This window comes from Falco biarmicus, chromosome 1, assembly GCF_023638135.1.
Source record: "Falco biarmicus isolate bFalBia1 chromosome 1, bFalBia1.pri, whole genome shotgun sequence".
Taxonomy (NCBI): Eukaryota; Metazoa; Chordata; class Aves; order Falconiformes; family Falconidae; genus Falco; species Falco biarmicus.
Genome location: NC_079288.1, coordinates 69,189,137 through 69,215,458, shown reverse-complemented (window position 1 = coordinate 69,215,458; position 26,322 = coordinate 69,189,137). Strand labels below are relative to the sequence as shown.

General features: G+C 44.9%; 2 protein-coding genes across 2 annotated transcripts in view; one reads left to right on the top strand and one right to left on the bottom strand.

The window, feature by feature from the left end:
* Positions 1-6,481: 6,481 nt before the first annotated feature.
* Positions 6,482-10,331, top strand: RASL11B (RAS like family 11 member B). Its single transcript, XM_056324529.1, has 4 exons — positions 6,482-6,656; positions 6,739-6,795; positions 7,734-7,810; positions 8,676-10,331. The coding sequence occupies exons 1-4, from the start codon at positions 6,533-6,535 to the stop codon at positions 9,141-9,143; spliced, it is 726 nt and encodes a 241-aa protein (XP_056180504.1). The 5' UTR covers positions 6,482-6,532; the 3' UTR covers positions 9,144-10,331.
* Positions 10,332-11,871: 1,540 nt separating this feature from the next.
* The window catches only part of SCFD2 (sec1 family domain containing 2), a 199,821-nt gene continuing 185,370 nt past the window's right edge, over positions 11,872-26,322 (bottom strand). Inside the window, exons 8-10 of the mRNA XM_056362349.1 lie at positions 23,376-23,510; positions 17,564-17,683; positions 11,872-13,563 (exon numbers count right to left, since the gene is read on the bottom strand). Of these exons, the coding sequence (XP_056218324.1) occupies positions 13,471-13,563; positions 17,564-17,683; positions 23,376-23,510 (348 nt within the window). The 3' untranslated portion in view covers positions 11,872-13,470. The remainder of the gene's footprint in view (positions 13,564-17,563; positions 17,684-23,375; positions 23,511-26,322) is intronic.

Here is a 26,322-nt window from a genome sequence, read left to right as displayed (position 1 = left end):
ACAATTTTCGGCTGCCTATCTATAGTCATTTGCCAGCATAATAATTGTGTGACTGCTAATGACTAGCCTGAAACTTTGATGAATAACATTTTTTAAGGCTGCCTTGTAGGCAGCACTGCTCTCTCATTTAAATGCCTTAAAACACATCCTTCACAAAACATCACCAATGGGCTTTAGACTCAGACAAAACAGAATACAGAAATTTATCATACAGAAACACAATGAAGAAAAATATAACCAGCTTCTTATAGCCTGTATATCTATGTAGCTATATAGATTACTAGTAGTGTTTCCCAAGTAGGAATAATCTACTTTCCATTTTTCCCCATTACATTTTTATTGTTTGTCTACTTTGGATTATCAACAAAATGTTTTGGAACACCCGGCTTCTTACGGAAATCTGTATAGTGGCAGGCTGTTTTTAAACTGTTACTTTCAAATTGTTAACAGTAATTGCGTTTTTAAAATGGCATGTGGATCCAGCTTCTACTGAAAGGAGTTTCAGTGGCAGGAACACGCTGGACTTCAGTGGCCTGGCTAACTTAGAGTTTGAACTTTTCTCGTGTATCTTTGCCATACACCATGACGAGCCTATGAAGGGGTTAGTAATTCTTCTACCAACGAAATACTTTCTGTGTTGCACCACGGGGCTGATTAATTGAGGATGTAGAAGAAATGCTGAATAACATCCAAATCTTCAAGTATATTTAGGTGCTCTGTTCCCATGGGCAAACAGAAGACAGACTGCCGGTATGACAGGAGACAGTATAATGGTATGACATTATGCAATTAAGGCTGTAAGGAAACGCATATGCATGTGGGAGGATGAGTTAAGGTTGCCCAGGCAATCTTATTTCTGGCACTTCCTATATTTTCTGCATTTGACTTTGCAACCTACATGTTCACTCATCATAACTTTCTGTTGTAGTATGTAGACATGACTTGAATTCACATCCTTCTGGCTGAAGAAGTTCTATTAAAAATGTAAAGTTTTCAGTATCCTTCCACTTCACAACAAGGTTAGCTCACGCCATGTTCAATGAGGGCTTGTGCCGTCCTGGCTGACCCCCGAGCAGGGCAGGATGCGTGCACCAAGCACCCACCAGAGGTGACAGCCAAGAAGTGGAGAGGTGGTAACAGAAACACTGCCTTCCCTGCCTGTAGTTTCAGGGATGTGACTTCTGTGTGATGACCCCATGAAGTTAAAGGCTGGGTAGGGTTAGACTTGCAGATGTTATCTGCAAAAAGCTCTTCATTTGCTTAGGAACTGGGAGAAGCTGTGCCAGCCCCGGCGCTCCTCTGCTGGTGTGAGCATCACCCAGCGGTTTGTCTGGTAGAGCAGGACCTGTCAGCGACCTTTCGCAATGTAACCCAGGTGTCAGCCCCTCAACCAACTGACTCTGTTGGAACACAAGGTGAGATTTAAAGAGGCCGGCAATGACACTTTAATTGCACATATTTTAGAGGGCTTAGTATCGGTCCTGAGGCATTCCTAAAATGGAAAACAAAAATTCTGCTAAGCTCTCACACATACATTTTTGTATGAAGCGTTAGAGCTTGTATTAATTCAATAGATTCCATCACTGGGGTTTTCCCCCTGTCCCTTTTCAGATCAAACTGGAGTTCTGTGTGCAGAACAACTGCTTGTATGGTGGGGGTACAAACCAGCACACACACAAAGAAAAACCCCAAAAACAAACAAAAAAACCCCTGCCAGCAGATGGGCAGCCCAGAATGGAAAAGAAAACCTTGAGCTTTTAACTTCTTGGATTAGAGTTTGGGAGTGTTACATAAGGAGGAAATGGGGCAGCTGGAAAGCAAACTTAAGAGAAGAGAAAATCTGATTAAGATGCAGACTAATATAATTGCAGAACATTAGTCAGGCTTTCTTGTGGAGAGAGAAAAATGCCTGCTGTTGTGCTGCTACAGAAACCACGCAGGGTCTGCGGGTAGGTGAGGGTGCATGGAGCATGTCCCTCCCTCCCTTCCCCCTTTCCCGGCCCTGGAATGAAGATCCTATCTTGCCCAGTAAGCTCGCCCTTCGCTGGCCAGGAGATCTCTCCCAGTACAGAGAGAATATGTTTTCCTGTTTATGTAGTTTCTTTTAATATCCCTGTTCCCTCCCTCTTGTTTTCCTCTTGGAAGGTGATGCAAGGCTGTGTCAGAGGAGGGGGTAAACTCTGCTCTTGGGCTTTTCGCAGGGCTTGGCGGACTTGGCTCTGTAAGTTGGGAGCATGGGACATATGTACTGTGCCATGAACAGACAACTTTTTTGTATCTACCCCTGTAAAGCCAAAGACAGAATTCACAGTGCTTTGGAAAGCAAATTTATCCGGAATGAGCAGATGTTGTCTGTGTTTCCAAACACCATGTCCACACCACTTGTTTCCGTGAAGACATGCATTAGAAGTTAATTACCAAAGCACTGGATAACAAAGTACCGTTCATTCCCTGGCTGTCGGTGGAAGTGTCTTTATGGAAGGTGTAAGCTGCATGCAAACTTACCCTCAGAACTGTGGCAGAAAATAAAACACACCCCTGAAGAGTGCAAATGTGTATTTGCACCAGCTCTGACCCATGCCCGTCCCAGCTAAGACTTTGTCTCTGACAGCAGTCACTTCCATATAACTGAGGGGAAGACATAAGAAATTCTGTATTAAAAAGGCTGGTGGATGAGAAAGCCCGTCCACACTGTGTTAGAGCTCTTTCTGGTCCGTAATACTTCAGAGCCTGGTGCAAAATGTGGGGAGAAAAATTTACTGCTGCCTATGAATTATATGCTAGCATGAAGTACTGTAAAAATGCATTTTCTCATGATTTATAAATGCATGCTCCTTCTTCATACAGCGATAATTTTAATTTTTGTCCCAGTGCCTTCCTACTACAATTAGCGCAGTAGCTCAATTAATGTATTTTACAAGAACATATTTTGTATCTCAGTTTTTCCAGAAGTCCCACCTTTCAATCTGTTCTGCTTTTGTGTTCTGAGAAAGGGAGAAGATCCCATTCTCCAGTTATTTTAGCACTTTCATCCAGTCTCTCATTAGTCATCTCCTTTATAAAACCGGTTTATTGCAGTGTTGTCTCATTTTCATCACCCTTTCCCATTCTCTCTTTCCTAACACACCCCTTTAGGTGTTGGAGACACCACTGCTGCCTGCATCACTGTATGTTAGGCTTAAATATTTATGTATGGAATGGTGTTAGAATATTTTTTGTGGGCCTCTAGAAGGGATCTCTCAGTCATCCAATCTCATTGCCACTGCAGTCAACCGCACCATGTAATCCCTTCCATAACCTCCTCCAGCTCCATTTAAAATAAGTCAGATAGGATTTTTGCTCCTACCGCTCTTGTTAGAGGGCTGCTCTACTGGTTTGCTATGCCGACTGCAGAGCTGAGCTTATAGCCACTTGTTCTCCTGCTGACATTGGCCCTTAGCTTTAACTTGCCAGGCTCCCGCATTTCCCAAGCCCCGCTTGCTTTGCTCTGCCAAACTGAATATACCAAGTGTTTTTATCCTCTTCTGAAATGGGCTGTCTAGTGCCTGTTCACTTCCGTGGCTTTTGTCCGTATTTGTTCCACTTTGATTTACTCTTGACTGCCCAACAGAATCACACATTGTGCTGCAGATCTTGTTTGAAATTACTTATCTGATATTGCTGGGTTTACGTTTCCCTTTTTACATAGCTCCTACTCATCTTGTGATTAACTAGTCTTTCTTTTCCAAGTACTGATCTCATAGTCAATGGAAGATTTTTTTGTGATGAATCTCTGCATGTCATTAGTATTATCAGATTTAATTATATTTTCATTAAACCAATCCTAAGAGGCATGCAGTTTCTCCAGTATACTATTCCCACCCTTGTTTGAACTGGTGATGTCTCCCAGCTCTGCCAACAGCAGATTCCATTGGCATGCTCGTGTTCTTGATGGCACCACTGTAACGAAAATGTGAAGGGTGACAGGAGCCTTGAAGAGTCCCACAGAGCAGCTTTCCTTCAGTCTGACACTGCCCATATAAACATCCCTCTGTCACTGTCTCCTGATCCCCTCATATCTTCTGCTTAAACAGCCGTTCACCTGTCTGGAAGGTATCAGGTATGATTGACCCCGAATAGATTACATCTACCACATTTCCTTTCTTTAAGGAAAACAAAGTTGTATCAGGGAAAGATATCATGCTGAAGCAACATCTCATCTAATCGCATACTTCATGGCTTCCCCATTTATTCCCATAACTTTATACTTATTTTTTCCCTCAAAATTTGTCCAAATTATTGTAAATTATTTTCCTCTCTTTCTCTAATGCAAGTATTCCAGAAGGATTTGAGCACTACAGTAAAACTTCTGGCTCCTTTCACCTTCATCATCACACACTCAGCCTGTCTGCACTCGGGAAAAGACCATTTGTTTTTCCCCACTGCAGTAAACACCCATGACATTCTTCCAGTTATTCATCTTTCTTCTGCTCCCATCTTTCACAGAATTATCTTTATTTAAAATGGAAGCAAAATGCTTATTGGTTTTGTAAACATTGCCAGAATTCCTTCAGTCCGTGTGCCCTCCTCACTGCATGGCAGCCCTGTTTCTTTTGTGCTGGCTGAAGTAACTGCTGCTAGCTGCCATTACCCATCTTCTGTATTTCCTCATCTCGAAGACAAGACTTTCTCAGGAGAGTGATTCTCCTCACTGTTACTGATAGGTTTTCTGTTTCCAGTGACCTTAGTTACCAAAGTTCCAGGAGATCTTCTGTGACGCCCTTCCCCTTTGCTTATGATACAATGTCCAGATCATTTTTGCTGCTCTGGCGTAAAGAGGTCTAATCTTTCCTTTGTATCCAAGTCCTTGAGCCCTTCAGCCTTTTATTTTTTTTTCTCATTTGGTCTCTTTCCCCTTTTGACTTAGAATGCCTTTTTATAAATTGCATTTTACCCATCTATTAATTTTAAACTGCATCTGTGAAACAATTTTCTTTTCCCTATGACCTTAGTAGCCCTACAATAGACTCACTACTTACAAAGCTAAACCACCACCACCTCCTGTTGACCTGGTGGCTGGCAAAGAGCTGCTCCTCCATCGCACCCAGCACGGCTCAGCCCCAGGCACCACTCGTGGTATCCGCTCTCACCTTTGTATCTGGGAAAGCAGCAGCTACTGCCCGAGCAGCAGCGATTTGTTTCTTTGTATTCCAAATGCCTTTTTTCGTATGCAAATGTAGCTTTGCAGCTTATAGAAAGCTCTGCGCAAACCCGTGCTTGCAGCTGAGGGTGTCCATCCTTGGCCAATGTCACCATCGGGCTCCCGGTTCTATCCCTGACAGTTTTCCTGCAGTGGTTCTGAGCCAGACGCTATGGGTCTGTTCCCTCTTTCTGTGCGCTCAGCGTTCAGTGCTACCCAGCGGCCTTTACTGGGCTCTGTCTGCCCGGGACACAGCGGCCACTTTTCCCTCTCTCCTAGCCCCCTCTGTTTGACGCCTGGGCAGGTTTCCTTCTCCGTTTTGCTGCTCCGGCCCCTGCCTTGTGCTGGCAAGTGTTTTCAAGTGCTTCACATTGCCCAGTGCCTGCTTCCAGGTTGGCACAGCCCTCCCATCCCCACCCCCCTTGCCATCACCTGCCGTTGTTCCTTAACCATTGTCATACCCACGTCCCACTCGATTCCCCTCCCACACACCTTGTGCTACCACCGAGCTGGGAAGGCACAGACCTCTCCCAGCCTCCTCCTCCTCCCCTAGTTCCAATTCTCCTCTCTGCAGTCCCAGCTGTCCTGATTTCAGTCGGCTCCTGCTCTGGGTGGTTGTTGCGAAGGGCTTGTCAGGGAAGGGAAAAGGGAAAAGAAGGGAGAAAGGAAAAGGGAAAAGGGAAAAGAAGAGAGAAAGGAAAAGGGAAAAGAAGGGAAAAGAAAAAAAAAGGGAAGAGAAGTGAAAAGGGAAAAGAAGGGAAAAGCAGGGAAAAGGGAAAAGAAGGGGAAAGGGAAAAGGGAAGCTTTCCGGAGGTGGATGGAGGCGTGCGGCTGCAGGTGTGCACAGACCAGCGCCTGCCCCTCCCGGGGAGCAGGGCTGGTGTAGCCCGGCGGGTGACAGCCAGGGAGGTGACACCGGCTGCCTGCGTCTGGGCCAGTCCGGCGGGGCTTCGAGCGAGCCTCCGCGCGGAGACCGGCCGGGAGGCTGGGGCGGCCGCCGGCGGGCGCTGGCGGTGCTGGGCACCGCGGAGCGTGGCGGTCACCCCCCCGCGACCCCGTCTATTTCCAGGCTTCTCACGGTGCCCAGAAGCGCCCCGTTCCCGGCATCCCCCGCCCCGTCCCCCCGCCGCCGCTAACGCGGCCGGTGCCCGCTGCGCCCCCCGTCCGTTCGGCCCTGCCCGGCGGGGCGGGGCTGAGGGCGGGGCTGGGGGCGGGGCGCGGCGGCGGGCGGGCGCGCTGAGTGGCCGCCGGGGGCGGGGGCGGGGCTCGGGGCGGGGGCGGGGGCGAGAAAAGCGGCGGGGGAGCGGCGGGGCCGGGGCAGCGGCGGCGGCGGGCGCGGGGCGGCGAGCGGCGATGCGCCTGACGCAGGGCATGTGCACCATCGCCGAGTGCGCGCCCGGCGGGGAGGGCTGCCCCGCCGCCCGGCCCCGCCTCGTCAAGATCGCCGTGGTGGGGGGCAGCGGCGTGGGCAAGACAGGTGAGGGGGGGGGGCGGCGGGCGGGGGTGCGCGCGGGGCGGCGGAGCGCGGCTAACGGTTGCCTGTCTGTGCCTGCCCGCAGCGCTGGTGGTGCGGTTCCTCACCCGGCGGTTCATCGGCGACTACGAGAGGAACGCAGGTAGGCGGGCGGCGCCGCTGGGTTGCTGCCGGGCTCGGGGGTCGGGGCGGGGGTGCCGCCGGGGGCTGGGCTGCGGCGCGGTGGGGTGCGGGCAGGCCCTGGGGCCAGCGGGCGGGAGGCGGTGCCGGGCCGGTGTGCGGGGGCGCGGCCGGGGCCGCTGCAGGGCGGCCGGTCCCCGCCGGCTGTGCCCCCCCGCCGCCCCCTGCCCGCTCGGCCGGGCACTGCAGCGCCGCCCCCCCGGCCCCTGGGCCGCTCGGCTGCGCCGCTCGCCTCGGCAGCGCTCGGTGCGGTGGACGTGTCCCTCCTTGGAGAACTCTCCTGGCCGAAACTAATGGGGCTTGTGCCTAAAAACATTCCGTAAACCCAGCGCTGCATTCCTCTTGGCAGCCCGAGTGGCAGCGGCTAAGGGATCTAGGCAGCGTAAGGGGCAAAATGTGGAGACAGTGTTGTGCGCTTGCCTGGGTGTAGTGCAGTGCAAAGTGCAGGCTAACGTGAGTGTAAAACATGCAGCGTTTTCTTGAGGAAATGATTTGGAAAAAGCCCTAAACCCCAACCAGTCTTACAGGCTGGCCAGCGGAGGGCTTCACTGAAGTGTCAAAATACTACATGACGAGCAAACTGCTTTTCTATAATAAAAGCTGGTTATTTTGCACACTTACCTTTATCGTCTAAGCTAAGACAGTCTTTAAGAAGTGATTAAGCTCCAAGTTGCACGTTATGAAACGACAAGCTTCAAAACAAGTCAATGCAAGATTAAATCCCAGGCTTCTAGTAGTGTCACAAACTTACGGGTTGTTACACGCAGAAAGCTTTTAACGCCAGTTCCTTGCCTCATAAATAATGATACAACTTTCTATATACAACCGATGGGTAGCAGAAGCAACATCTGTCTGTAGAGCAGTGGCTGTACTTGTGACCCTGTTGGTGTTCCTCGTCAGGTAATCTCTACAGCAGGCACATCCAGATAGATGGAGAGATGTTGGCCATTCAAGTGCAAGATACTCCAGGAGTTCAGGTGAGCAGGATGCAGCCATACAGTTTACCAAAGCAGCTTTACATTTGTCTGCGCTTGTGTTCCCCTGCACGAACATACTGTTATGGTCTCTTCTAGAAATATTTTGTTGTCCATTTCAGAGTTTGGCCCTCTGTGTGGGAGAGGTGGTAACTTGCATTTAAGCAGTCAAGCCAGATGTGTTGGGAGCCTGTAGTATGCTGGCAGCAAAAGAAAAAAACCCAACTTGTTTTCACGAATCATTTGTACGTTGGAGGCCCATTACTTTTGAGTGGCTGAATTACTGAAGTGTTTTATTCCTGTATGTCAGGAATGTTAAGACACAAAACCGGAAACAATTCTGTGCAAATAAGGTACATGGGGAAGAAAATGTCATGACGGCTGCCCAACAAGCTTCATAAATACATGCTATAGAAAGTGAAGTCTGTATTGTGGCTGTGCTCATTGGTGTGTCACAAGTTAGTTTTGAATGTATAGACCTGAGTAATGCTGGATTGTTGCCTTTTTGAACTGGGCAACACTCCAGGTCTAAGTGCTTCCAGCTCATATCTTTGCTTCCCCAGACTTACTGTCTAGCCAGTTAATTTCCCATTCTGTGGAACTACAAAGTCTTTCTCTGCATGCAGAACTACTCGGGTCAATTTTCCATTTGAGTATAGCAAACTCCAGTGTTAAATTCCAGCTTTTTGCAGCTGAATCAACATAGGCATTTATTCGTCACGCTTAGATTGTTTGCACTTACAATGTGAAATGCAAATGTATGTGTCTGAAGCTGTAAAATGCTATTTGGCTTTATAGATTCTTAAGGACAGGTTCCTTTAATCTTTTATGACTTCAGCTATCTAATTTGAGACCATTCATTTTTCAGATCCATGAACACAGTCTGGATTGTAACGAGCAGCTGAACAGATGCATTCGCTGGGCAGATGCCCTGGTGATTGTTTTCTCCATCACAGACTATAAGAGCTACGAACTACTCGGTCACCTTTACCATCATGTTCGACAGTTGCATCCAGGAAATGCAGTCCCTGTTGTCATTGTTGCAAATAAAGCTGATCTCTTGCATATCAAAGAGGTGGAGCCTCAGCAGGGACTTCAGCTGGCCAACATGCTGGGCTGTACTTTCTATGAAGTATCTGTCAGTGAAAACTATAACAATGTCTTCAATGCCTTCCATCTCCTCTGTAAAGAAGTCAGTAAACAGCAAACAACCAGCACCCCCGAGAGAAGGAGAACCTCTCTCATTCCACGGCCAAAATCGCCTAACATGCAGGATCTGAAGAGAAGGTTTAAGCAAGCTTTGTCTGCCAAAGTGAGGACTGTCACTTCTGTCTGACAGCAGAGCCGCTGGTCTGCCCAGTGTTTAGCCTGAGACTGAAAGCTGGAGTGTTTAACACTGGCACATCTAGAGTCTAAGGCATTGTGAAAGGAAGATGGTTCAGGTAGCCTTTTCCAGGGCTGTAGTCCTTAAGCAGTTCCTTAAAACAGGAACAGTGGCAGATGGGGAAAAGGAAAAAAAAAACAAAAAAAAAAACCAACACAAAACAAAACCCAAACCCTCTTGAAATAGTTCTAGGATGTGACTTGCAGAACAAATATTTTCATTTGGAAAAGGAACTTTTCAGTAAATGAAACAAGCTTTCAGTTTGCCTTTTCTCCAGTCAGACAGATTTGGTCTTCGTTTGTGCAGAAACAACCTTTTAGCTGTAACTCAACTTGTACTTGAGCAAGGAAACCCTGAACTGCAGTTCACTGTTAAGAAATAACCACTTGAGTCTTGCAAAGGACAGCATGATGCATCTGTTTAATTTTATTGCACAGTAGAACTGTTTTATTTCCCATGTATTTCAAAACAACTAAGCAAACATGAAACTTCTGTAAAAGTAAGTGGACAGGACTGGGTATTGAGACCGTAAACAATGGTCCTTTATTATTTTTTTTTTACTAGCTATGTTATTGCTGACAACTTGACCAGATTCTTTGTATGCAAAACTATTGTCTGGAGGGTGTAAACATATCTAATTACAAGTAACTTGTGGGGTTTTTACTGTCTGAAAAAAAAATTACTGTCCAGACTAAATGATCCAACATGGAACTTGTGAGGAATGAGTGTGGAGTTGGAGTGATAGTCCATTATAACTGCCAGTCTAAGACACTTGTCTCCCTCTTTCTCTCTCCCCCTTCTCTCCTGCGTGCAGTAGGCACAGAGGGAGGGTGGCTGTGGTTCAGCACGGTGTGAAGCATGACTGGCTCCAGGCAGTGAAGCTGGTGGGTTGTTCTGAGCTGAGTCAGTCCCTATTCATCTTTAAATACATGGCAGATTTTTATATGTATATATATAACTTTTCCTTCTACATTGAGCCAATGGAGTTCAAAGCCTAAGGGCCTTATACACATGCACTTTAAAAAGCCAGCTGTGCTTTTGTTTAAACTGTAATTTATTTATTTTGTGTACAGTTACTCCTCCTAGGGAGTGGACTTTTCATTCTTACTGCCTGGTTCAACATTAAATTTTTGAATTGCATGTTTTCTTGTGTGTTCTTCGGGTGGGAAACAATGGGCAATTACCAGTGAAATGTTGAGACAAAGTTTTTTCAGAGTACTTAAGATAGATTGCAGAAACAGTAAGGCAGCCTTTCCTGCATATACTGTTGCTTTGTTAGCATAAAGTGGGGGCGGGGAGGGGGGCACGGCTTTCACAGCTGCTTTACAACTTCCTTTTAGGAGAGGAACTGAATAAGGCAGAGGCCTTTCAAATTAAAATGGAGTTCTTCATTTGCCCTTGTCAAAAAAATCCTGTGAGAAAGGAATGGTGAGAGGTAGGTTAAAATCCGGAAGAACAGCAAGTCTTTAAAGTGACTGCTACTTTCTCCTTGAAAAAAAAAAAAAAGGAAACTTTATGTATTGAACTATATCACAATGAAGAACTTAATCAAATTGCAAGTCTTCAACTATTTTATTCATGCTTAAAGTAGCTTTACCGAGAGCCTTCCTGAGGAGGCTGTTGTGCTGGGACTAGGGTGACTGTTGCACAAGCCCACCTGGTTAGCACACAGCTGTAATGCCTGGTGCAGGGAAACCCTGATGAGGCGGTGGTGATGATGATTTTTTTGACCATGAGCTACTAGCCAAGTGGCTTAGGACTAGACTTGCAAACGCAACTGAGCTTATCCTTCCAGTCTGAGCTTACTACCAGATATTGGTTAGCTTATTAATATAGTAGTAAACCCATTTGCCAAGGGTGGCTTTGTGTCTCCTCTTCCTACCTTTTGAGTGCTAGTGTCATATGCAGAAGACTCCTTGCTGTGGCTCTGCACTTAATCAAGCAAAGTCTCTTCTGTGCTCTTCCTACTCACATGTAGGCAGGAGATTTTTTTCCTCTCCTGGCCTTTTTCCTGAGCATGGGCTATAGGCTACAGCTATTTCCCACAAATAAGGAGCTAACCATCACTCTAGGGCCGCTGGAAAGACTGTGCTCCAGTCCTGGCCCAGAAGAGCAGCAGGCTTTTGTGACCATCTTCTTTCATATCTTCAGCTACTTGAGCATGAGATGGTGCCTCAGTCCCAGCATCCATTGTCACAGCTGTGGCCCCACCAGCTGAAAAGATTCCTCCAAAGTGTGTGTGAGGGCCTGTAAAACCAGTCTGCCTTGGAGAAGCTACTTGACCCATCCGAAGTGCAAGAGCGCCAGTGCCGGCTTAGACTCCCCCTTATCGCTGTCCTAGACAGTGTGTCGTTAGATGGCCAGGTCAGAGACCTGCGAGCATCTGACGAAAGACAGGTGAGGGAGAGAAGACCACAACTGTCAGGCTACCTCATCTCAGGAAAGCAGTTGCATTTCAGAGGTGTAAAGCACCTGAACTCACTGGCCAGCAATGGCCACTGGACAATGAGAGCCTTGCTGCTACCAGCAGGGTGCAGAAAACCTTCTAGGCCACCTCCCAAGACAGAAGGTCTAGGTTGTTAGGGGCAATCAAAAAACACAAAAGAAAAAGGGGTTGCAGGAATATGTCGGTCCTGGCACGTGTAGCCCTGTGTACTAGGAGAAAAGAAGATGTATGAGGTTTGGCACTGTAAGAGCATTGCTTTATTGATTAGTGAATTTACAAAACGTCCATATTCTACAATTAAACAGTACAGAAGGACAGAAAAGAAACCAAGAGACTGGCTATTTGCTTTCCAGTTGCTCTGTTCAAACTATTTCTTGAGCTTTTAACATTGCAATCTCATAATATTTCTCATTTTTTATAGCACAAAGTTCCATTCTATAGTCATTCTTATAAAATTCTCTTCCATAAAGGCAACATTGTCTATGCTTTATAATCGGTCCATTGTTTCCTTCCAGCCACTCAAAAGCAAATGTAAATCAAAATGCACCCTTTTCTGAAGGCCATTATAAACATTTAAGAGAACATACTCTAGCTAGTGAACAAAGGTTAAAAAGCTGCTTCCCATTTAATCTACTTCTTTGACATAATAAAGAATGCTATGGTAGAGTGAATGTCACTTACAATTTCACATTCACAGTGTAAGCTGTAGTCATAGCATCCCTTGGATGAAGCAAGAGGATGCAGCTTTAGAGCTCCACCATTTTACGCTGCAATTTGGAAGTCTTGGTGCTATACACAATCACAGTCTCTGTTGGCTGCTGCTTTTTTACCACAGACTGTAGCAAATTTTTATAAAGGAGAATTACATAACTGAATTTGATAGCAGCTCTTTCACAATCATAAATTAAAAATAAAAGCTGTTCTCTAGCCACGCTGTTCAGAAGTCTAGCTCAAGGAAGAATCTGCGCTATGGGCCCTTGAAAATGAGATTGTGCTTCCCCCCCCCGCCTCTTTTTCTTTTTTAAATACATGTGAGTGGAGGATTTTTCCAGGGTTATCATCAAACGATCACAGCCCGTATGTCCTCCTGTGTAAACCTACAGAGAAATGTGCCATCAGAAACAGTCTTTTCTCCCGGGACTGCGGGTGGAGAAACTAAAGCAGGAAACTGGAAGCAGAGAGAGAAGCAGCCACGCAACCTAGCCCTTGAGTCTGGCTCTCTGCTTCTCTGCGGCTACCAGTCCAGCTGGGAGAGCATCCCTGGAAGATGCTCTGCTGGCTAAATCAGGGCTGTGCTCCATGGCCTCTCCAGGGTGAGGGATGAAATAAGAGCAGAGGCTGTTAACGCTGTATAAGGCACATGTGTTTTGCAAGGTTGCCTGACAGAGGGGGTGGATTTTGCTAGCCTTTCACTTCCTCAGGAGCATTTCCCACCAGAAGCAACCCCAGTGAAACCATCAGGAACACTCAGAGAAAAAAGTACTGCTTGGGGAGGACAAACTCAGCATCACCTGACCCTCAGATGCTCCTTTTCTAGGGAATTACTACAAACGATGATACTTGGCCATGCCAGGCAGGGTTGGGTTGGATTCAGCACTGCACGGTGCTACTGCTAAGGAGGGGGGAGTTGTTGCTGGACAACTGGACCATTTTGAAGAGCTGCCTGTGAGCTGCACATATTCCGTTGCAGTCAGATACCCAGCTGTTTCAGGTGCAGCTGTAAGTGCAGCAGGGGACACGTCATTTTTTTGGAAGGCTCTTGGGAAGAGTGACAGACCAGGGATTTGATGTTTCCAGCTGAGGCACTCGCTCATCTCCACAGATCCTCCCCCGTCAGATACCGGTGTCAGGCTGGAGACGGTCTGCAGCAAACAACAACTCGATAGCACTGTGTGGTGTCAGGAGTGCAGAAGACAGCACGATTACCTGAAATTAGGGGAACAAGAAACAACAAGTCAGAATGAGGGGGACTGAGACTGACCGCAATACTAATGAGCCATGGATATGAAGTGTTTGCTTCACCCAGCACTAGACAGGCTGTGTGTTTCTGACAGGGAAATACAACTTGCCCAGTGAAACTGTCTCCTCCCTAATAACTGCAGTTAAATCACTTTAAAGAGCACAATGACTGGTAGCATTGTACTCTTAATGAATGTGTGCTTTGACACATTTCTACCCACATCTTAGGAGGTGACTTGTTGTGACTGCCATTGGTTTACTGTGAGGCACCAGCTGATGAAGCAGGGGTTTCCCCTCTCCTATAGCACAGATTTGAGTGACAGCTGTTTCAGCTGAAGGTAGGGTGAGCACCACAGCAGTGCTGCTGGCCTGCTGCAGGGAGCCACAGTCCCTGTTCAGGTACATCTCTTCAGACCAGGCACAGGCTGTTCTGCACATCAGGACCAAGGCTCAACCTTAAGCACTGCTGGGATTCTAAAGCGTTTGTTTCTTCAAATTTTTAATCCTAGATGGGTCTGATAAATGAAACTGTCACTCACTACAACCATGACACCCAGCCTTCCAGATGCACGTATGTTTTTCTTAGGTGAAAACCAGTATGCAGGTGCCTAGCGTGAAGGCTTCCCTGCAGGGCAAAGCTCTCAGCAAGAAGTGAGTGCATACACTCTTGCTGTGTGGAGCTAACCCAGGGCTGCGGTTGTAGGACACTGCTCTTACAAAGCCCCAAGTTCAGCAGTGTCCACAGGGTTGTGACTGCAGGCAGGGACACGGGGGCACTTACTAGCCCACTTGAAAATGAATTTGCTGCTTCGGTTTAAATCTGAGGAGAGGAACCACAAGCATCAACAACGGAGTATGTCTGTGTGTTCGTTTCCTGCAGTAGCTATCAAACCACTCGTGCTCTTCATCACATGGTTTAAATGCGTGGTAGTGCTGCATTTCAACTTTTTCTGTTGTTCTTTCTTTCATCTTTTCACTTCAGATAATGAAAGGATCTCTTCTGTACTGATGATAGTCTCCTCCTCACTTCTCCCTTTCCCTTGTCCTCCCACACAATCTGTAGCAAACTGACACTGATTATCTTTTCTCCTTCCTAAGGCTGAAAACTCTGTAATTTGCAGATGCCAAAGGCTGACACTGTCTTACTTATGTTACATGAGAATCAGACTATAGCGCAGTATGTGTTCGTCTTGTTATTACACAGCTTAATCCTCAAATACATGAGGGGACACGTTACCAGAATTTTTTGGGCATACAAGCCAAACATCAACAATAGCTACTGCCAGATAAAAGCAATTTCTTCTTCGAGTCCCACCACCGAACCCTGAGGGGATTTGTGCAACTAATAGAAGGCCAGAGAGAAAAATGAGATCTGCAGCTACATCTGAGAAAGGATACGGCCAAATACAGTGGGACTTCCCTCCTTTCCCCTCAGTATCTCTGAAGGGCTCGTTGAAGGGGGATAAATGTGAATATTGCTTCCTTCATTTCTACAGAGAAGGGGGGAGTTGCACAGATAAGTAACATCCATCTCTTCTCCAGGCAGGTCTCTTCAGGACAGTCTACCTCCTTTGCAGACCTTCTTGTTCAGCACAGCATGCCTGTCTTTGATGCTTCACCTGAAGGGCCAGGGGTTCCCATCCCAACCCACCGTGCCCGAAGGCACTGCGGGCAGCTCACCCTCAGCAGAGGGCAGGGAAGGATGCAGATAACGTGCTGGTGCATCTAGAGGGGTTTGTCTGCCTGCCTGCCTCGGCCACAACCACACAGCTGGTTGTGCATGGTGCGAGGAGGGAGGGTGAAACAATCCACTCATGCTCTTTCCCTTTTTTACTCTCCTTATTAGTGGGGGCAGAGGGGGGAAGGGTCATTTCTTCCTTTGGAAGTAGAATACTTCTCGCCAGGTTAGGGGAGCTATTCACCACCATCCAAACCCGAATGATGTGTAGGAAGTGCTGTATTCCTTTGCTCTCCTCCATGAGACATAGAATTGTCATTCATATTCAGACGCAGAGCAGTTCTGTGGATGGAAACATGTGTCTCTGCTCCACATTTAAATGTCATTTGCCTCAACTCTAAAAAGCTGCTGAAGTAATCAGTGTGTCCTGTCAATTTTTCTATTTCTTTCCTCAGTTCTTTACTTTTGCACGCACATGTCTCTCCATTTCTCCAAGAGCCAATAATTAGTATAAATGTCAGTCCTTTGTGTGACTGGAAGGGACTTGGGAGGCCAGTGTTCCCCGATGCCTGAATCTGATTGCCTGAACACCACAAAAAAGCTCTGTTAAATGCTGGCTTGAGTTAGACAAATGCCTGGCTTTTTGAAAAGAGAATAATCCCAAACAGGTGGCACGTATTCACAGCCAAAGTGCAGAAATCCAGGTAAATCCAACAGACTCATAAACTATTTTTATGTGAAAGACTTGCACAACTGCTTCTTTTTCTTCTTTTTCTTCCTCCTCCCACCTCTCCCCCAAAGTCCTTTCACCTCTAGCACAGCACATTTGGACAAAGGGCAAGATGCAGTAAAAGCTTAAAATTCTTTAGGAATCTGCCTCAGAGGGTGACCTGCTGCCAGGGTTAAGCCAAAGCAAAGCAACACCAGATCCCATGTCACCACTGTCAAGCCTCAAGTCCCTCTAGAAAGCCAGTCTAAAGTCCCCCTGAATAGCTCTCAACCAACTCAAGTGTTAACCCTCTGCTTATCTTTCAGGGTATATTAATACATTTCAGGTGTGGATTAACTTGTCCATCAGTGTGTCACAACTCAATCCCACTCCAAGAGGGGAAAAAATTTCATTCGCTGTTTTGAGGAGATTAGCAATAGGCTAATGGGGGAGAAACGTGTTATGAGATCAGATAAAACATCGCTAAAAATGGCACTCTATTACAAAGTACTGCTTGAGACTGCTTGCAAAACCAATTAAAACGTGGAAAACACATGTCAAACCGAGGGACTGCTCTGCCTTTGGTTGGCTCCATTTTGCCAATGATTTCTTAGTAATCAAAACCGCATTCCATAGGAACTGAAAACAAGATGTTTACAAGCCACCCTGGAAACTAGAGTTATATTTATGATGCAGCTGGTTACACAGCACTTCTTTGCAGTTTTTAGATTACCTTGTGTATCTGCACTACTCAGCAGATACCTGATTGCTCCTCCACAATTAACAATTATTTTTAACATCTCAGATGGCACCAGAGCTCATCCATCCCTGTCCTCTCCCCACGCCATTCAGATGACAGCTGCTTTAGTCAAGTTCTGCTGCCAGAGAGTGGACAAGGGAAAGACCAGCTGTACAGACACTACTGAAGCTTCACTGCAGGAGCCATCCTCCTTCCAGGAGTCCAACAGCACATCCAAGGCTGCAGGGACTTGTGGCTCTCTCCGCATCACCCGCTTCACGCTACTTAAGGCATCTAGTGGTCAGCTATCTATCACAGATACCTGGCCTGGCCCAGAAACAGTACAGCTGTACCCAGGATAATTTATTTTGCTTCTCAGCAATGCTAATTGACTTGTCTGCAGGAACACCACTGGTAAGTCACTAGGTGGTACACAGACCCGTGTGGCAGGCTCCTTCTGAGCATCCCTGCGCTGTTTCCTGCAGATGCACTGCCAGGGAGCCTGCAGCCTTTTGGACAGCTAATGTTTCTGTTTATAAAGGATACAAATAAATGAATCTTTTGAGACGAGATGAAAGCTCCTTCAGAATAACGCCAATCTGTTCTGAACTTTACTGCCTGAGTTTGAACTTTCATTGGTGACTCTGATATGTAAAAAATAGACCCTTGGTGCCTGCACACTTGTTGCCTATATGTTTCACAGCAAAATCCTAATGCCACATTGCCTAAAGCCTAATGTCTGTGCGGCTGCAGCTTCGTGTAGGTTTGGTGCCAGTGCTATAGGGAACATTATCTGATGAATTTGTTCAGATAGAAACTGTACATTTAGAGCTGTTTTTACCTGGGTACCAGGTTTGCGTGTTGCTACCAGATCCTTCACCATTTTGACCTCGGACACTGTCACTCCACCAACCATAAAGATGATCAGAAGAGGATGATCACCAGGGTGAGGACGAGTCACCTGTAAAATGAAGGAAAGCATTATCTGTAGTTGCTCAGCCCAGCTCCAAACATATGGACCAGCAGTGACTGGCTCCCTGAGGGGCTGAAGGAAGAGTAATGAGGAAGCTCAGAAAGAAATATTCATGGAATGCTGGTTTCAGTAGCAGCTCAGAGGGAAATCAATGGGGATGACACCCAGTTAAAACTAATTAACTGTTTCCAGGGAAATGGAGTTTTCATGGCTTCCCCTGAAACCTAGGAGAGTTTCTCATGAGGTCTGAGGACTTCTCCCTCCATTCCGACGTCACTGCCTTCCTCCTTTTCCCAGAATGGGAGGAGAGTACTTGGGTGGATGCACAGTTTGGATACAAGTACACATGAGGCTTTAAGGAATGAGGGGTAAATTACTACCCAGCAGAAGCAAGGAGTCCAGCCTAAACACGCTAGAATCTGTGCCTGAGGTCAGCAATGGGAAGAATCATAAGTAATGTGTTCTCACCAGTCCTGCGAGTAATCCTTTACAACTGACCCAAGGAAAATACATTGGGTCCATTGTAGTATAAAATCAGTTCCTAGCTTGTTTCCTTCAGTTTTCAATACTTCTATGACTGGGTTCTAACTAATATAGTGAAACTTTAGATCTAAGAAAACACTTGTTTCATTTTGCCCCAACTATCATTAAAATAGTGCAAACATTTCACTTTGGTTAAGACTTTATAAAACCACATTTTAATTTTAAATGTGAAGGGGATGCTTTACGTCAGTTTCCTCTTAATCACTTCCAGAAGTCTGATTACTTTGCTGTTTCCTAGCAAACTCTTTCCTTCTTGATAAAACGCACTCCCTTGACAATGCCTTGCTCCGGTCTTTGGGAATGATGTCAAGGGAGCCCATGCAATTGCTCTTGTCACATTGCCTTTGAGCATGAAACACTCCAAATGTTTGGCTCTGAAAAGTGACAGTGAGAACAGCTGAATTTGCTCCTTTTTAGACTCTCCACCCCCTCTTCTTCCACAAGCGTAGGTTTTCAACAGCATTCGCTCGACAGAATGAAAGTGGTCATCAACCCGAGTTCGGGTGGAGTGCAGATCCTGTGCTTTCACCACCACAGCAGCTATCTTTGATCCCTGTGGCTCCAGCTCCTGAGGGTACAGCTCTTCTCCTCTTCCTTATTATGGCTGCCCTATATTTAGTCTTTGGAGAGTTTTTCATACTGCAGCTCTGTCAGGCTTTCTGGCTGGCAACCTTCAGCAGAGGCTCTTCCCTTCGGAGCACGCACCAGCAGACGGCATGCTCCTCTCCAGGCTAGCGGGCCTTCAGTTGCACAGGGCTCCCTGTGCAGTGCTGCTCCCCAGGCAAAGAGCTTTCCAACTCCCTGGGAGTTTGAAACCAGTACAAAAAGCCTTAGATGGATGTATCAGTGACCTAGGTATTTGTGTACTGAGTGTTTATTTTCTTAATCGCCCCCACTTCGCCAGCCATCTTCACTGAACTGATGGTGCAAATAGTGTATATACTACATTCAGCAGGGTGTCCTGCAGCTCTTGTGTGAGAGTGAGCAATTTTTTTTTTACACCAACAGAACAATTAAATGGATCCACCAGAGCTTACATAGACCTTCTCTATGCACTTTCCTACATCAGACTTCTCACTTCTTACTATCTGCATACAACGTAGTGTCAACTTCAAATGAAAAGTCCATTCCTATCAGAAACATCATGAGGAGTTTAAGTAAGACCTAAATACTTACTCACAAAGCAGGCCAAATAGAACTATTACTTGCTAAAATATTAAGAGTATCTCATGCCATAATTGCTGTAAGTAGTGACACAAGGTTAAAGAAATAACTGCTCACAAGGATGGTGAAGATAAAAGTTGACAAAATGCTCTGCTACAGCACTTTGAAGTAACACAGGCATTACTGGTTTATTCCGTTTTATGGCTCTTTGCTCTTCTTAAACCTGTCACCACAGCAAATGTCTCCACTCTGTCTCATGAAGCTTCTGAATGACCCAGGACACACATAGAGCTAGAACTTCGGAGGCCTGCAATTGAACAAAGTGTCTATTTCTTAATGTCTTTCCTAGTGATAAAAACCTCATCATAACCATGCAGGCATAACATTGGTCACACTGAAAGGACACCCTGTATAAGAACATTAATTGGAAAACACAAGTTTTCATGGCAACATGAAAGAAAAAATGTATTGAAAAATCACTTCCTTCAGTCAAAATAAACCTAGATCCAAACACATGGTGCCTATATAAAACATCATTTTTCAGAAGACTAAAGTTCAAACCACAAATTCCAGAAATGCATATTAAAAATACTATTAGGCATATGAACTCTAAATTAAATTAAAATTGCAATGAAAAGGGTCTTGGAATCTGTACTTTTGTTATGCTATGCACAAGTGTTTTGAAGGAGGACAATACTTTGGGTACAAAATATTTGGCTGTGTTAAGAATGTCAGTTTATGCCAAGATTTTTTTGTTTGATAATGCAGCCACCCAAGGCTCTCTCTTTTGAAGGAACTGGCTGCATGTAGTTAAACACAACTCACTTCTGTGACATAGAAGAAGAACTGAAAGGGACTGCAACAAAAGCAACGTGTATCTTCTGGGATCCTTCTAAAGTTCGGTTGTTTTGGGACATTTCCAAGGCCTCTGAATCTCATTTACAGTGATATCTGAATTTTGCAAAAAATCCCAAGTGAAGTTCACTTTAAGTTGAAAATGCCATGCTTTAAAAATAATTGGGACAATTATCTCAGGCACTTAGAAAAATTAACCAAGAAAAAAGCAAAACCATTGCATTGATGTGAAGGAGCCTGAAGGATGGAGGAGGGATGGTTCCCTGAGTCAGCAGAGTGTCCCAGCCAGACATCAGGGGCTTCTCTCCAGCTCTGAGCCCACCATACTGACACTGGTGGTCAGAGGGCTCTTTGCTGGCACACTTGTCTGTGTGGAGGAGATGGAGAGGAGCAGATGGGAAAGTGGGGCAACAGAGGTCAATAAAAAACGAAAGCAGGAAAGGGTTGGAGGACAGGTTTGTTCTCATGGCAGCTCACAAAACACAGCCTCTTCCTTTGAGGAAAGTCAGCAGAAAAAACTTTCCTGTCCCGTGAAGGCTAACTCTGCCAACCAGGACACCAGCACCAATGCATCTAGTATTTGTGACCAACCAGAAACCAATTAATTTACCTGAATAACTGGAAATAGGAAAACACATCCATCACCAGAAACGAGACTGCCATACAGGGCACTTAGTATCAATGATACCAAGCTCAGATCATGATAAACCATGTGTGGTCCAGAGCAGCAGTCAAAAGAGGAACCCTTTTGGCAGCAAGGTCTTTTCCTTCCACCTTCCCTTAGCGTCAAAACAAACATCTGCCAGAGAAACAGCTCCTAGATGAGAGATAACTTTACAAGTCTGTCCTGGACGAACATGTCTGAGTCCATCACTTACCAAAGCATGTTTATGCGAGGTGGCATTTATATTCAGGCATTGAGGAAGAAATAAAACCATAAGGAAGCTCGTGAAATAATTACTGTGCTGATGGTGTGGTAAGTGGAGAAGATCCTCTTGTGCGAGAAATACAGGCTGGTCAGAAACTCATTCATGTAATTATTGAGCACTTGCCAACAAGCCAGGCTACAAACTAAATGAGCAAGCACGGATACATATTTGTGAGGCGTGTGATGATGCCTATGAAATATTCATCCTACACAAGGTTCCCTTGCTCATCTGTTACATATTCCTTATATTAGGATATTTTTCTTACTAGTACAGATACAGGTACTTACAGGTACATATTGCAATAATAGACTTATGCCACACACACACAAACACAGACACACAGACACACAGACACAGACACACTCACTCTCTCTCTTAGTAAGGCTAGAATAGACCTCAAAGTAGCCAAAGTTGTCAATGTGTCCATCTAACTATTTAGACTTTCTGGAGCCCTTATGTTTCTTGCTTTTTTTTTTTTTTTTTTTTTTTTTTTGGTAAAAAAAGGACAAGCTATGTTCCTGCTTAAAATATAGCAATAACCAAACACAATGAAATAAATACAATTGTGAGTTACTGGTAAATAAACCCAGTCATTTAAAAAATCAATTGTGTGCACCAGCTTGTTTACTTTGTTTGATGGTGGAACATCTGCTTTTTCTTCTACTATTTTTGGAGTGTTGGCATGATTTTTTTCAGTACTGATAGATGAATGAAAAGAACATTGGATCACTATTTCTATAGCTATCCTCTTTTGTCTTGGGGCTTTATCATAAGCAGTGAAGAGCTGCGAATCTTCATTTAAGAACCTAACTGAATAAATTTTGGAAATCCATTTCAATTGTGGACAGAGATTCCTGAAAACAAGCACTGGGTTTTAGGCATATCTGATTTTATGCTCAAGACTAAATTGCCCAGAAATAACAGGGAAAAAAACTTTGTTATTCTGATAGCAGGTTCTAGAATAGTACCAACACAATGGTCAAAACTATTTTTGTCACCTGTCTTTAAATGCATGGCAGGACTAGCAGGCATTCACACAAAATACAAAAAAACAAATTTATTTTCTATTACCATAGAATCACAGAACAATTCATGTTGGAAGGAATCTTTGTAGCTCATGTAGTCCATCTCCCTGTCCAAAACAGGGCCAGCTTCAAAATTATATCAGGTTGCTCAGGCCTTTGTTTGGCCAACTTTTGAATATCTCAGAGATGGAGAATCCACAGCCTCTCTGGATTTGACCACTCTTACAGTGAACATTTTTTCCTTATAGCCAACTGGATTTTCCCTTGCCGCAACTTCTGTCTACTGCTTCTCATACAGTTTGCTGATGCCTTTTCTGTGCTGAGAGGGGGTGGTAATAAAACTGGAAGAACACCAGGCACAGTACAGAAATGTACTGTACTCATAACCATAGTATTGATGTGGTTTGATGTAAATTTGCGGTTGTTTTCAAGGGAGCACTCAGGACATGCAGTAAGACAGAGCGGAATGTACAACATGCTAGCTACTCCACACTTTTTAGAAAACACTTAGCACAGACTAATTTGTAAAGCAGAGTAAGCTCTTGCAGAAAGACTGTCTTAAAACATGCTAAGAGTATCCACAAGGTTATTTCTGACTCATAGGCTTCCTTCCCGCCCCCTGCAAGTTATAGAAAAGGCACTGAATATGGAGCTCCTCTGACAGCCTTCCTCCTCTGTGAGACCTCACTGTTCATACTTAGTTCTCTCCTATCTCAAGGCTGCTTGGTGTTCTTAAAATCCTTTGATGAGGTGCCTTGTGGAATACCTTCTGGAAATCCAGGTAGGTTATGTGAACTGGCGCTTGCTTAACAATTTGCTTCTTAGGTCTCTGAAGAGCTCCAAAAGCTATGTGAGGTAGGACTTCCCTTTACATCGCCTCCTCCCAGACATATCATCCTTATTTATGTGTCCAGCATCACCCTTATTTAGGTGGCCGGTTTGCTGCATTCCTCTTGTTTTGTTCAGCGGGTGCTGTCCATCTGTGCTGTACCTGCAGTGTGGTGCCTCAAGCTATTCCCAGTGCCCCTGCAAGGATTTAACTCTCCTAACTGTGCCTTAAGCTCTGCTGAAGAGTATCAACATAAACACACAAAATAAGCTACTGCCATATGATGCTCTGACCTCAGGAAAATCTTACAGATGAGCCTGGGAAGCCTGGTTTACCTTCATGAACATGCTGAATCCAGTTTTAAGGAGATCGGTGAGGCCTGATGACATATGCTCAATATCAACAGGATCAGGTCGATCAGGATTACAGATCTCTTCCACTACCTGTTTCAGCAGTGGTTTGTAAGAAGCCTGCACAAAAAGAACAATGCACTGTGAGTAAAGCTGTTTAGACTTGGTGCAGCTGCTCTTCTAAACATTTTCTTTCCATTAAAGGGAACAAAAATAATTATCCCAGAAAGGAAACCATTCAGAGAGTTAAAAATCATTAAAGCAGCAGTGGTCTTTGGGACCTTGACTGCAAATGGTGTGCGCCACCCTAGCATTGAACTGAAAAGACTGGAAGGCGGCCACGCATTTACTCTGCCCCCCGTGTATTACATCACTAAAGGGAGGCAAGGAAACAGGGGGTTCCTAGTTTCTCTGGAAGCTTTTTGGAGGTGGTACAGAAAAGGGTAGCAATAGGGATGACACCCTGTTGTTCATTGTGCACCCAGATCTCAATCCCTTTTTAATGATTTTACAAACCTGGGAGGGATTGCTTACTGACCACTCCTGCCTTGCCACAGGCACCGCGTTAGCACTGAAGCCTGGGTATCAGCAGGGCTGGGAAAAGGTCTATTTGTCCCTCATGGGAAAGCAGAGCTAAGGGGTCCCTGTTAATTCTTCAGCTTCCACAGCCAGGACACTACATAATCATTTCACCTGTGGAAAGCCTGGAGAAAAATAGGCCAAACAATATCATGCATGTCAAAGCTTCAGAGAAGTTAAGGACCAGGAAAAGTGGAACATGTAAAGGTACAAATGGTCAGCATCCTGAAAGATTCACTTCCAAAGCATTCGCCCTGCACCCTCTTCAGGGTCCAGAAACCTGAGCTGAATATGAATTAGTAGCCTAGAAATTTTCACATTCCCTTACCAAGGTTTAAACCACTCTGCCATCCTGAAAAAGCTTCTAAGATAAAAATGTTAGGGATTTGTGGAAAGATGCTCTTTAATGAAAATTTGACCTTACTTGGTTTACAGATGGGGTTTTGTTTTGCTGCTTTCGACTTTGCTCAAACTGCAATGGACCCACAATCATTTCAGGAAGTGCAACAGTCTTAGAAAATTTGCAGCTTTCAAACTAGCACATTTGTTTTCCTTTCAGACTAGCCCACGTATACGTCATCCCCTAGATTTCTTAAGGGTATTGAGCGTAACATCGTTAATTTTGTAAAGATGGTATCTACAAGAGACATCATGAAAGCTAAGTGCAAGAATAGATGGAAAATAAAAAGCAAGTCACTTGGCTTGAAACAAAAATTTTCTGGAGCAATTAAAGAAATGTATTTCATCCAACATTTTACAGTGAGAAACAAAACTTACAGTTTTTGAATAGAATCCTGTCAACAAAGATTTATACAATTCATCTAGTTCTTCTCACAACGTATGCGTAATTTTTAATTGCGCCAACAAAGCAAATTACAGCAGACACGAGCTGCAGGGTCTTTTAGGAGAACATGCCAGGATTTGTGTCAAATCTAGTCACGCAATAAACAACTGTTTGAAAATACACATGCAGGCATGAAAGCCTATGTATAAAAATCTGTTTAATATCTTCATAGATGAAGAACAGAAAGACATTAGGAATGAAATATTTTTGGAGTAGAGATCACAAATCACAGTTAAACAGAGAGGCTTACTGCATGAGATTAAAGGAAAAATATCATCTGACTTCAGAGAAAACTATGGACTCAAAAGACAGTGAAAATGTGCTATGATTCTGCATGTCTGAATTTTCAGCACCAAAACTCAGTGCCCTTCAAAATGATCCAGTTCAACTACACAGATACTAGAAGGCAGATACTACGATCGCTTTTTTTACCTATAATAGTTTCAAATATTTTTAAAAACCTCTTATGACTTGAAATTAATCTATTACATTTTTAGGGAGTTTTTACTTTATTTTTTCATGTAACTGCCAATAGCTGCAGTGATTTCTAACTCATATAATGAAACTTTCATCAACTTCAAATTTCGTTGGGGCACAAATTGTGTTTAAAACAGTTGTTGAAAACCTCAACAGCTATAGGACAAACCTCAGGCAAGATTAGGAGAAAACGGAGAGAACAGAAAGAGAGAGAAAGAAAGAATGAGAAAAGGAGAGGGAAGGATGGAAGGAGGGAGGGAGGGGAGGAGGGAGAGAGAAATATACTTCAGATCAAGGTGAAAGGAAAAGAACGGTAGTTACAATATCAGGCAAAATAAATACTCTCCTCTTGCACGGTCACTACACAAACTGGTTTGATAATCTGATGAAAGCATTTATCATTTTCTGTAAGACATATAAGCCTCAATGCTACAAAAAGTCCTTCTAAAAGGCTATCAAATTTCCACTTATAGATCTATAGAAAACTTTTTTGAGTATTAACAGGAAATGGAGGCTTCCCAACTCCTAACAGATGAAGCGGAAAAGCACCCATAGGCTAAACCCATTCCCAAAGCACTACATCGGGCTGGGAACGTGTATGGCCACAGGAAGGGCACAACTTCTTCAGAGGAGCTAAACTGATCGCACATAACCCATGCATTAACACCTGCCATCAAAACAGTGGTCTGCTTGTGGAGAGCTCTGTGTATAATGAAAAAACTGTGCTGCCTGCTTACTTCTCCTACTCTGAACCTCCTCAACCGTCCTCAGCATAAGATCAGTCCTCTTCAAGCAATTAAATCCATCGCATAGCTAGATTAGGGGGCTGCAAGGTGCTAATACAGCCCTTGCTGTGTTCTAGCACTTAGCCCTGAGCAAACAACCTGGGTTACATCCAAATAACATATTGATGCTAATTACACTTCCAGGAAATTTTTAGAAGGTATTTTCTTATCATCTGGCTGCCCCCTCACTGAACTGTATTAAATGTTTAACAATTTTCCCCATTTCAGACACCAGACGGGTCCTAAC

Excerpts from the sequence above, each read along its gene's own strand:
- RASL11B (XM_056324529.1), top strand. The coding sequence starts at position 6,533 with ATGCGCCTGACGCAGGGCATGTGCACCATCGCCGAGTGCGCGCCCGGC. Across the intron at positions 6,796-7,733 it reads CGACTACGAGAGGAACGCAG|GTAATCTCTACAGCAGGCAC; the intron begins GTAGGCGGGCGG and ends GTTCCTCGTCAG. Across the intron at positions 7,811-8,675 it reads AAGATACTCCAGGAGTTCAG|ATCCATGAACACAGTCTGGA; the intron begins GTGAGCAGGATG and ends TTCATTTTTCAG.